The sequence below is a fragment of the Bombina bombina genome, chromosome 2, assembly GCF_027579735.1.
Source record: "Bombina bombina isolate aBomBom1 chromosome 2, aBomBom1.pri, whole genome shotgun sequence".
NCBI classification, from domain to species: Eukaryota; Metazoa; Chordata; class Amphibia; order Anura; family Bombinatoridae; genus Bombina; species Bombina bombina.
The window spans coordinates 245719162-245731919 of NC_069500.1; the positions used below are offsets into that span (position 1 = coordinate 245719162).

At 38.5% G+C, this 12758-nt stretch overlaps 1 protein-coding gene across 1 annotated transcript in view; it reads right to left on the reverse strand.

The window, feature by feature from the left end:
- Window positions 1-12758, reverse strand: part of RIOK2 (RIO kinase 2) — a 69629-nt gene that overhangs the window by 13694 nt on the left and 43177 nt on the right. Inside the window, exons 6-9 of the mRNA XM_053701511.1 lie at window positions 10177-10368; window positions 8096-8188; window positions 6558-7049; window positions 396-492 (exon numbers count right to left, since the gene is read on the reverse strand). Of these exons, the coding sequence (XP_053557486.1) occupies window positions 396-492; window positions 6558-7049; window positions 8096-8188; window positions 10177-10368 (874 nt within the window). The remainder of the gene's footprint in view (window positions 1-395; window positions 493-6557; window positions 7050-8095; window positions 8189-10176; window positions 10369-12758) is intronic.

Genomic DNA, 12758 nt, shown 5'->3' on the forward strand with positions numbered 1-12758 from the left:
CTTTCAACTAAGAATACCAAGAGAACAAAGCAAAATTGGTGATAAAAGTAAATTGGAAAATTGTTTAAAATTACATGCTCTATCTGAATCATGAAAGTTTATTTTGGCCTAGACTGTCCCTTTAACAATGTAAATTTTAAACAGTGGCCTCATCCTCATAATCTAACATTAGTAACATAATTTCCCTGTTTGCTTTAACACATGTAAATAATGATTTAAAGGAAGCTAATGCCTACCCTTTATATATAAAGTTTATATAAAGCAAAATATAATCAATGTATAACCCAGGGATAAAAAAATGATACATACATAAAAAAAATCAAGTGTTTTATATTCTACCTTTATATAGATAGCTTGTTCATTTTTTTGGCTACAAAATATTGGTTCGTACTTACAGGGGGGATAGTTGAACAGCTACCATGAGTGGCTACTGAATTAACACTTGTAGTTCGTGCTCTGTGTTCACTGACATGCTGCCAGCTATCTTCATCTCTAAAAGACAAATATAAATACTATTTATTGGAATGATCATTTAACTTCTTAAAAGAAAGGTTGTGCAATATGATTAAGTATAAATTAGCTACAGCTTTTAAAAATACATTTTCTACAAAACATGAGTGCATGGATACATAACTCAACCTATAAAAAAAAATGACATATACATACACACAGCTACCATAGATACAAAACAGTATGTGCCGTAGCTGTATATATTGAAAGCTACCCAGAAATAAGTGCAATGTTCTCACCAAGAACAGAAATACAATTTCATCACAGTAAAGTTACCAGGGAAGGGCTCAGTCACAATGAAGACTAAATCAAGTAACTGTACAGCAGTTTTTTTGTTTTGTATCTAAACTGTGCATTCAAAAATATATGCTGGAGAAAGTTGATAAAGTTGTAGGTTTACCTGACCCATCATTTTAACAAATGAAAATAAATAAATGTTTATTTTTCACACAAAACCATAATTTATGCTTACCAGATAAATTCCTTTCCATCCTGGCAGGGAGAGTCCACGACTTCATCCCTTACTGTTGGGAAATACAACACCTAGCCACCAGGAGGAGGCAAAGACACCCCAGCCAAAGGCTTAAATATCCCTCCCACTTCCCCTTTCTCCCAGTCATTCTGCCGAAGGAACAAGGAAAGTAAGGAGAAACGTCAAGGTGCCAAAAGAAAAATATAAAAAGGGAGTCGCCCATCAAAAAATAAATTACGTGCGGGGTTGTGGACTCTCCCCACCAGGAAGGAAAGGAATTTATCTGGTAAGCATTATGTTTTCCTTCCATAAGACAGGGAGAGTCAACGACTTCATTCCTTACTGTTGGGAAAGCTACACCCAAGATCCAGAGGACACTGAATGAATAACGGGAGGGAACAGAAAAAAAGAGGCGGAACCAATTCTCAAGGCACCACTGCATGCAAAACTTGTCTCCCAAAAGCTGCTTCACATCAAACATGTAAAATTTAGAAAAAGTGTGTAAGGAGGACCAGGTAGCCAGCCACCTTACAAATCTGATCCATTGAGACTTCGTTCTTAAAAACCCAAGAGGAAGCCACTGCTCTAGTGGAATAAACCGTTATCCTCTCAGAAGGCTGTCATCCCACTGTCTCATAAACTAAGCGGATGACACTCCTCAACCAGAAAGAAAGAGAAGTTGTAGTAGCCTTCTGCCCCTTATGCTTCCCGGTATAGATGACAAACAAAGAGTAAGATTGTCTGAATTCCTTAGTAGCCTGAAGACAGAACTTCAAGGCACGAATCACATCCAGATTGTGAAGAAAGCATTCCTTCACTGAAGAAGGATTAGGACACAAGGCAGGAACAACAATTTCTTGATTAATGCTACGATTCAATACCACCTTAGGGAGGAATCCTAGTTTAGTGTGTAAAACCGCCTTATCAGCATGAAAAAACAGATAAGGGGGATCACACATTGCAAAGCAGAAATCGCAGAAACTCTGCGCGCAGAGGCAATAGCCAACAAAGAAAAAGAACCTTCCAAGATAACAATTTAATGTCAACAGCATGCATAGGCTCAAACAGAGCCTGCTGAAAAACACCAAGAACAAGATTGAGACTCCAAGGCGGAGCCCCAGATCTAAACACGGGTCTGATCCTAGCCAGAGCCTTAACAAAGGACTGCACATCCGAAAGCTCAGACAATCTTTTGTGCAGTAACACCGACAGGGCCAATATCTGTCCCTTCAGGGAACTAGCAGATAGGCCCTTCTCCAGTCCATCCTGGAGGAAAGCTAAAATTCTGGCAACCTTAAGCCAGGAAAAGCCACGCTCTTCACACCAGTACAAGTAAGTCCTCCACAATTTATGGTAGATACGACGAGTAGCTGGCTTACAAGCTTGAACCAGAGTGTCGATAACACTCTCAGAGAATCCTCATTTGGCTAAGACTAAGCGTTCAATCTCCACGCAGTCAGCCTCAGAGAATCTCCTGCTTGATGCGAGCCACCACACGAGGGGGAAGCGGTAATAGAGGAAAAAGATATACGAGACTGAACCTCCATGGTACTTATAGGGCATATATCAATTGGGCCTAAGGATCCCTCAACCTCGACCCGTACCTGGGTAACTTGGTATTGAGGCGGTATGCCATGAGATCTATCTCCGGCATCCCCCACTCGCTGCATATCTCTGCAAACACCTCAGGGTGAAGAAATCATTCCCCTGGGTGAAAGGATTGCCTGCTGAGGAAGTCCGCTTCCCAGTTGTCCACATGCAGAATGTGGATCGCTGACAGTGTATCTGAGATACTTCTCTCATCGTCAAGGAACTTCTCGTTCCCCCTTGATGGATAATATAGGCAATCGAGGTTATATTGTCTGATTGGAATCTGATAAACTGGGACGAACCCAGAAGGAGCCAAAACTTCAAGGCATTGAAGATTGCCCGGAGTTCCAAAATATTGATCTGAAGGGAGGACTCCTCCTGAGTCCACATACAGTGTGCCTTCTTGGCACCCCAAATGGCTCCCCAGCCGGAAAGGCTTGCATCCATAGTCACAATCTCCCAGGACGGTCTCAAAAAGCACGTTCCTTGAGACAGAAGATCTGGACAAAGCCACCAGGAGAGTGAGTCTCTCGACTGGCTGTCCAGCACAATCTGTTGAGACAGATCTGAATGGTCGACGTTCTATTGTCTCAGCATGCATAGTTGTAAGAGTCTGAGATGGAATCTGGCAAAAGGAATGATGTCCATGCAGGACACCATGAGTCCGATTACCTCCATACACTGAGCCACTAAGGGTCTTGAGGAGGCCTGGAGGGCAAGACATGCAAAAGTTAGCTTGCAACGTCTCTGATCTGTGAGGAATATTATCATGAATATGGAGTCTATTATGGTTCCCAGGAAATTCACCTTCCCAAGTCTATCTTCCATTCATGTGATCGATGAAGACTGAGAAGGGACTCTGAATGTTCTTCCGTTAGACGAAAAGATGATGCCTGTACCAAGATATTGTCCAGGTAAGGCGCTACTGCAAAACCTTGTGTTCTGGCAATGGGTAGAAGAGCCCCCAGAACCTTTGTAAATATCCTTGGAGCAGTAGCTAGGCCAAACGGAAAAACTATGAACGGGAAGTGCTAATACAGAAAAGCAAACCTCAGGAACTGAAAATGTATCCTTTAGGTCTATTGTGGTCATAAAAACTGTCCTTCCTGAACCAGACACAGGATTGACCGTATTGTTTCCATCTTGAAAGAGGGAACACTCAGAAACTTGTTTAGGCACTTTAGGTCCAGAATTGGACAGAAAGTTCCCTCCTTGATTAGAACCACGAAAAGGTTTAAATAAAACCCCAAACCTCTTTCTGCTGTAAGTACTGTGACAATTACTCCTAGAGAGGGGAGATCCTGTACGCAACCTAAGACGACAGCCTTCTTTTCTGGTCTTGTCGAAACACTGGAGAGTAGGAATCTGCCCATGGGCGGATGAGACTTTAATCCTATCCTGTATCCTTGAGATACAACCTCCAGGGACCCAAGGATCCTGTAAATCCTGGAACCAAACATCTGAAAAAAGAGACAGTCTGCCCCCTACTCGATCAGATCCCGGATCGGGGGCCACCCCTTCATTCCGATTTGTTGTTGGCAGGCTTCTTAGTCTGTTTGGACTTATTCCAGGAGTGAGCTGGCTTCCAAGTACTCTTGGGCTGCTCGGACTTGGAAGAAGACTGCTGTCGTTGCGACTTGTCAGCATTAAAGGAACGAAAATTAGTTGCCGTCCCTTAGGTCTATTCTTCTTATCCTGCGGTAGGAAGGCACCTTTCTCTCCGGTAACCGTAGAGATAATAGTGTCCAGCCCTAGATCTGAATAAAATAAAGTCTGGATTCAAAAGTCATATCCGCAGACCAAGACTTCAACCAGAAAGCACGACGGGATAGAACCGCAAAGCCAGCAGCCTTTGCATTTCTGCAAATAATCTGCATATTCGCGTCACAGATGAAGGAGTTAGCAATTCTCAGTGCCATAATTCTCTCCTGAATATCCTCGAGGGGTGTCTCCACCTCTATGAGCTTCGACAGTGTCGCACCAGTAGGTAGCTGCTCCAGCAACTGCGGCTACAGCTGCCGCCGGTTGAAATAAAAACCCTGTATGTTGAAACATCTTCCTCAGAAAAGTTTCCATTTTCATCCATAGGCTCTCTAAAAGAAGAAATATCCTCCAGAGAGATAGTAGTATGCTTAGCCAGCATGGAGATAGCGCCATCCACCTTCGGGATGGAGCCCCACAAATCTAATTAAGAGTCAGGGACTGGGAATAATTTTTTAAAAGTAGACTAGGGGGAAATAGAAGTTCCTACTCTTTACCATTCGTTACTAATAATGTTCACCATCTTAACTGGCACAGGAAAAATCAGCGGGACCTTCCTATCTTCGTAAACCCTATCTAATTTAGGGATCTTAGGCTCCTCAGTGAGTGTAGCCTCTGAAACTTTTAGAGTAGACAGAACCTCCTTTAGATTTAAAATTGAGCATCAGCATTTTTTTTATTAAAGGAGGGCTCCTCCGCCGAAGGAGGATTAGTAACTTTAGTCTCCGACTCAAAAAGCTACAGAGGTTAACTCATCCTCGGAAAGCTGGGATATAGCAGCTAAATCCAACAAATATTTAGATGACTCTTGGTCAGGAGAACTATGTTTAACCTTTCTCTTAAGTTTGCTAGAGCGAGGTAAGGCACTCAGGGCCGCAGACACCGCCGATTGTAACTGCGCTGTAAAGTCCGCTAGAAAAAAGCCCCCTCCAGATGGAGGATTAGTTAAGCCGCGGGGAACTGCATGTGGAGTGGTAATGTAGAAAGGGTAGTAATTCCTGAGAAGTATTAGCAGGCTTGTCTCCCTTTTTATACTTTAGAACAGAGTTTAGGCAAACGAAACAAAATTGAGCAGACGGGCAAACCACAGCCTCCTCACAATATAAACAGGAATTATTAATCAGTACAGAAGGAGTGGAACCTTCTAATGTAGTATCAGAGTCCTCCATAGCTTTGTATATACCCACAGAATGACAATCAAAAAGAAAACGATTTTATTTAAAAAAAACGCACCTTAATACTCCCAATGGCTGGGGCACTCACCATGTCCTAGACCCAACAGTGAAAACGCTCTCCTCAGGAGTGATGTCTGCAGCAGGATCTTAATGAAAGAGACCGCACCCGGTCACGTGGTACGTAAGACAGGACTTCCCCTGCTATGAAAAAGGGCACCAAGCTATTATGAGCTGCGCAACACTTCAAAAACAAAAAAGTGAAACCTGTTTGTTCCAAGCTAAAAACACACAGCCTATGAGCCTAAAACACTCTCAGATTAAGCAGATATAAATCCCCAAACTGTTTAAATAATCTCTGTGAAGGAGATATTAACCCTTGATCCTATCGAGGTATAAAAGGAGTGTGACCCTGTATAGCGTTTTAAAATGTATATATATAAAAAACGGTCTTACCCTCCAGGATCCATGATGTGGAACAGGCACAGCCTCTCAAGTGTAACAGTCTTGCAGCAGCGCTTCTAACATGGACTTGAGTGTATAGCAACAAGCAGTGAAACACGTCAACACTGATTGCTCAGGAGCGGTTAGCGACAGTCTGGATGGGTTCGCAAAAAAACTTTCCCTGCATCTGTAAACTAACTTTCATCAATACTCTCACTGAGAGGTTGACATGATTACTTAAAACTCCAGTCCTTTCTCAAAGGGAACATACCCATACAGGACTATCCAAATCTACACTTCTCTGCCACCTCCTATAGTGACGAAAAGGCAAAGAATGACTGGGGGATAGGGGGAAGTGGGAGGGATATTTAAGCCTTTGGCTGGGGTGTCTTTGCCTCCTCCAGGTGGCCAGGTATTGTATTTCCCAACAGTAAGGTATGAAGTTGTAGACTCTCCCTGCCTTATGGAAGGATATAAAATATCAGAATCTTTCTATTGCATACATTATTACACAACATTGAAATAATGGACACAAACGCCAGCTTTATAAGACCAGAACATTACAGATTAAACTATAGGAACTAGCGTTGTAAGACACAAAACATTACCTGAATGGTTTGTAACCCTTGTTTGCTGCAGACAGATCTACTAGATCAGGGCATTCATCTTCATATTCCTCCTCTCCTGGACTTCCTTTGTGGTCAGCCGAGTTTACATTTTCATCTATCAGTTCATCACCTACAGAGTCAGTGATGTCAGATGTGTCAGGGATATTCTTGTGTTTATTTACAACAGGGTGACCTTCTAGTTCTGCCAAAGCACAAGAGAACTCAGCCATGTCTAAGCTTTGTAACATTTTGTCTGTTTCACCATCTTGGCTGTGGGCAGAGTCTATAAGTGACTGGGTACTAGGTGCATCTAAAGGGATTTGCTCATTATACACTGTCTCTTGGTTTCTTTCTCCCTCTGTGGGGTCATTGCACACATCATTAGTTTCCTCTTCATCATATGGGCCCAGTGGGTGAAGAAGATCATCATCCTCCTGCATTTCTTTAGTGTAGCCGCTGGCTGCAATCTCCACATCAAGTGAACATTCTCTCCTTTACAAAAGAAGAAAAGATCAATTGTACTAAATAATGTTGATAAGAATCACACTTTATAAAGGACATTAAACACTTGTGGCGCTCTAACAGTTACAAGCAAGCGAAAAGGGGTTTATGGCGGGTGTTTGCATGTGTCAAATGTATCTCTCGTATTACAAGTTGAACGTAAACACAAAGTTAACGCGTATAAGGATATCGCCCCCTCAGAGCTCTGGTTAACTGTTTCGCAAAACTAAAATGTGTCACAAAACACATCAAGAATACATTACAGTTACACTCATAATGACACTAATAAAAAAAAAATATACATATAAAAAAATGCACAAAAAACAAAAAAAGTTATAAGGTCTCAAAGATAGGAGGTCTCAGGGAAAAAAAAGGCTGCAAAGGGCTTTAACATAGAGATATATACATATACATGTATTTATATGTGTGTATAATTTTATATATATATATATATATATATATATAAACACACACACACGTTATATGTGGGTACATATATTTAAAAACACACACGTTATATGTGGCTACATATGTATTTACATGTGTATATATGTATTTATAGACCTATATACACATAAAAACATATGTATACATATATAGATATATATAAAAGTGCATTGGAGCCCTTTGCTGTTTAGTAAATGAAAACATGTTAAAGCATTATTTATGCAATATTCCTTTTAATAAAGTGTTATACTGTGAATTTACTGTAAATATTTCACATAACAATGCTCTCTGCACATATAGAAAAATTAAAGATACGTAGAAATATGTATTTATGAATAAATAGAACATGTTCTGCTATGTGAAGAACAGTAGAATGTGAAATAATATTTTCATGTGGGGTTAGCGCACTTGAGAATATGTGATCAGGTTCACACGTAAGTAGGGTGCTAAGTTATTTTTTTAGTTCTATTGACTTCTATGGGGGAATACGTTAACGTGTCACAATGTTCTAATGTGTTACAGCTCAGTGTTGTACAGAAACAATTGTAGAACGTTAAAAAAACAAACAAAAAAAACGCAACTTTACTTACTGGATATCCTTAAAGGTTGGATAGAGTTCACTTTCATAGTTGAAGCGTTTAATAAAGAAATCTCTAATACATTTAACATCTCGCTCAAAATACCTGAAAGTGTGAAACACACCGTTAAATAATCAAATACAGAAGAATTGCTTAATAGACAAATACATAATAAAAAGGCAATGCATTAGAATATTGATTTGTCAGTCATAGGGTTATGAGAGACCTTATTTTAAAGTGGGTGGGATTATTTTTTGTAAGGAGTGACAACCCGATTTGTATCACTTTATAGTGTACTGTTGAATAATTAATTGCTATTCTTGAAATGAGAATCTGGTAAATTATGTTCTGCTTTAAAGGGAAAAAAATGGAGATATTCTTTCATATATGGGGGGGTATCATGAGAATGTGGGTTTCTGATGGTTTACAAAAGATGAAAATTATGCTTTACTTCTTTCCCCTTTCACAGTCAGTCCTTTTCTTGGACTGTCTCAATTTTCATGAAAAGATATGTATCATTCCTGTAACATACCATTTTGGTTCAGTAAATAGGTGAGGAAAGCTTGATAAGTGCCATTTAGGGAACAATTATAGAAATTATGGTAATTATGATAATTTCCCCCTTGGCTTAACTTAATAGCGCTTACCAATAAAGTGGCAGTGTTTGAATAAGAAACAGGAAAACATCAACATCGAGCAAATCATGATGACTACCTTACTAGGAAATTAATTATATTCGCTTTCAATAACCAAGGAGTTCAAACTGTCCTTGTAGACCATACAAAATAGGTGTTTCGCTTATGTAACGCAATATTGCAGCAAACAATCCACTTGAGCAATGGAGTCTCTGCTGACATAAATCAGTTGTGAAGTCTCTGCTAAACAAATAGCGACAACTGGCTTCAAATATTTGTTCTGTCGAGATATATATAAAAATAGTTAACTCATCCAAGAAATAAATTCAGTGTCTATTCATTACTTTCAAATACAAGATAATGAGGGAAGTGCAGTATCCTGAAAATGTACTCATTTCTCTTTCATATAAAAATCATACACCTGAAGACTGGAATGGAGCAGTTAGAGGACCTTTTTATGTTGCTAAGAAGGATTAGTAGTAGTTTGAGGAAGCACATTTTACCGAAGGTATGGTGGATTCATGGAATAAACTTCCAGTAGAGGTGTGAAAGACAAATACTGTAAGGGAATTAACGAATGCCAGGAGTAAGCAAAAGGCTATCCTTAGAATAAGTAAAGCTTAAACTTCAGAAACATGGTCACAGTTGATGGTCCTTTAAGTTCGTATATGCTCTCAAAATGTATGTTTCTCAAATTTCAGACTCCAGAAATCAGACCAATCCTGGTCGAGAGTATTTTTTTCCTTTGCATCATAAACTCCTAAATATGCACCATGAAGATGCTCCCAGTTATGATGTTGGAACATTGGGAGCTGCAAATTGGTGTGCTTATACTTTAATTGTTATACGAGACGTGCACATTCTGTAGGGGGGGGGGGGAATTTTATAAATCAGACGCTGTGTAAGCTCCAAGACTGGCACCTTTAACATGTGTGTTGCCAATCTCAGACCTTTAAATGTCCGAGTTGTTTTTTTTTTTACTAGAAAAAGTTGCTTTGGAAACAGCTACACCATACTGTACCCTTTCCTGTCTAGTTAAGGGCACAATATTAAATTCCTCTTATTAATAAAGGGATAAAAGGTTTTGGGATTTATTGGCATGTAAATGTCACACTTGGGTAGAGAAAGACAATTTTTTATCTCATTACTGTAAAATCCTGTCACATCATCTAGAAAATATGTGGTTATTAGTTCTTCAGGCACAAGAAAATTTAGACTGATAGAGGGCAGCATGTGAATTGCAGTGCCATGGTTTATGTGAGTATAATGCCGCAGTCAATTACTCAAATGCTTCTTCCTAGCACTTCTCACTTTAACTATTAATCATCTCAAGGACAACTTGTCATTGTTCTTGATCTATGTGAAGAGTAAACTGGAAGGTTAAAGACAAATATTAACATAAAATATCACAAATAAAAACTGAGCACACTTAGCTGCTTAGTACTAAATATGACTAACCATTCAGCGTTAGCATGAGATGTGGATACCATTTGTGGGAAATCAATCATGGTAACGTGATCTTCTTCATCCAGCATTAGATTAAACTCATTGAAGTCACCATGGATAAGACCATGGTTGGCAAGTTTTACTATCATTTCCATTAATTCATTATATAATGATGCTGGATCTTCAATTTGGCATATTTGGCACCTAAACAATTAATAAAAGAAACACATTACAAAATTGTTTAAATAGGAAATATAGACAAGTTATCTACTAATCTTAAGGATGAATAAACACTAAGATTTGGTCCCTTCTATATATTGTTATATTGGAGTTGCTCGCAAAAAAAAACACTACCAAGATACACACACTTATAAGTGTTAAAAAATAGACACATGGAACAGAATATTACAAATTTAAAGGATTACATTAATCCAATAAAAAACAACAAAAATCTTTGAATATAAACTTTGCGTACATTATGTTGGTAACTAAATACATAGCAGTAAATAGGAAAAATTAGGTGCCCAATTAGGGTGCCTAACCATAAAAAATAGAATGGTTTATGGAATGAAAAGCGAGTGATCTTATATCCACACGAAAAGGTGGAATTTCTCTCCATCTCTTTTAAAGGGGGATTATTCTTCTTGTTGAGGTTAGGCAAAATCATGCTATTTTTAGACCAACAAGAAATAAAAACATGAGGTCACTGTGGTCCAGGACTTTAAAAAAAGAAAAAAAAGAAGGACTAGTTAGACAGACAGACACACACATTATATATATATATATATATATATATATATATATATATATATATATATATATATATATATATATATATTGGAGTAGCCATGTTAGTCCAGAGATTTAGATATCAAAATAACAAGAGTATTGCATTGAGCAATGATACTTTTTTTATTGGACTAACTATACATTTATAAGATGACAAGCTTTCGGAAGAGTTCCTTCCTTTATCAAGTATTGCTTCAGACTTGATAAAGGAAGGAACTCTTCCGAAAGCTTGTCATCTTATAAATGTATAGTTAGTCCAATAAAAAAAGTATCATTGCTCAATGCAATACTCTTGTTATTTTGATATATATATATATATACATATATATACATATACATATACACATATATATATACATATATATATATATATATATATATATATATACACACATATACATATATATACATATACATATACACATATATATATACATATATATATATATATATATATACACACATATACATATATATATATATATATATATACACATATACATACACACACACACACACACATATACATACACACGTTTTTTTTTTTTTTTCTATAAAAACAAAAGCAAGGAAAAGGGCACCCCAATAGATGTCAATGCAAGCTGTCTGCAGGAAGTAGCAGTTCCCCAGCTAGCTGTAACCATTTGCGCCAATTGGACGTAGGTACTATGTCACACAATACTTTGCCCAATGTACTTTGTTGATTTAGTACCTACGTCAAACACTGTGGTTCATAGTGCGGACCCCACTGTCAGCTTAAACAGTGGAGACTACACCTGCCTTCATATGGTAAGGGAGGACTGATCATGCTTCCTTAGTATATGAAGCCAGATCGATGATTGCTAAAGAGAGTGACACTGTCTATGTAACTCTCTGTAATTATCATTTCATGGTGCAGAGTGGGAGCGAAGGATTACAGTGGGTGGACAGCCCAGTGAGTAGGTGGAGGGATGGGCAGGGTTCCCTACACTATAAAAAAGGTATGAAGGGAGAGAGAGTAATAAGAAATCAAAGAACCAAATCAAAGATTCAGTGTAGAACATTATTTGGTTGAGGAAGAAAATATACCGATCACGGGCGCGATCAAATATACGGCGCAGGTTTCGGCGCAAGCGTGGGAACCTGCGCTGTCCGTAATTTCACCTCGCACATCGGGGTATTACATAAACCCCGCCGGCAGTTCATAAAGTGCCGTAAGTCTGATAAACTAGCGATGTCCAGAAATGAGCGAAAGACAAATTTCTGAAGTCGCTAGTGACTTACAGCACTTTAGAAACTGCAGGCGCCTAAGAAAAGTAAATAAAATAACAAATCTCCCGTAAAAGTCTAACACGCCTCATAAAAAATAAGCCAGACACGTATATCCGCAATCCCCCCTCTCATTACTAATATTAAATGTATTAACCCCTAGACCGACAACCCCCCACAACGCAATATGCCTATTTAAACTATTAACCCCTATATCCGCCATCAAACCCACACCGCAAGTAAAAACTAAATTATTAACCCCTAAATCCGCCAACCCAAACATTGCAAACTACCTTTTAAAAATATTAACCCCTAATCCGCCATTAACCCACAACGCAATAAACCTAATAAAGTATTAACCCCTAAACCGCCATAGCCCACAATGCAATAAACCTAAACTAACCTAACCCCCCCTAAATAAACTCAAATTAGCTAACAAAATACTAACGTTATCATTAAATATAAAAAAATTTACACTACTTCTAAAATACAAATAAACTAAGTATAAATTAAAGGGGCAATCTAATCAAGATTCAGGAGTAGACTGTCCCTTTAAG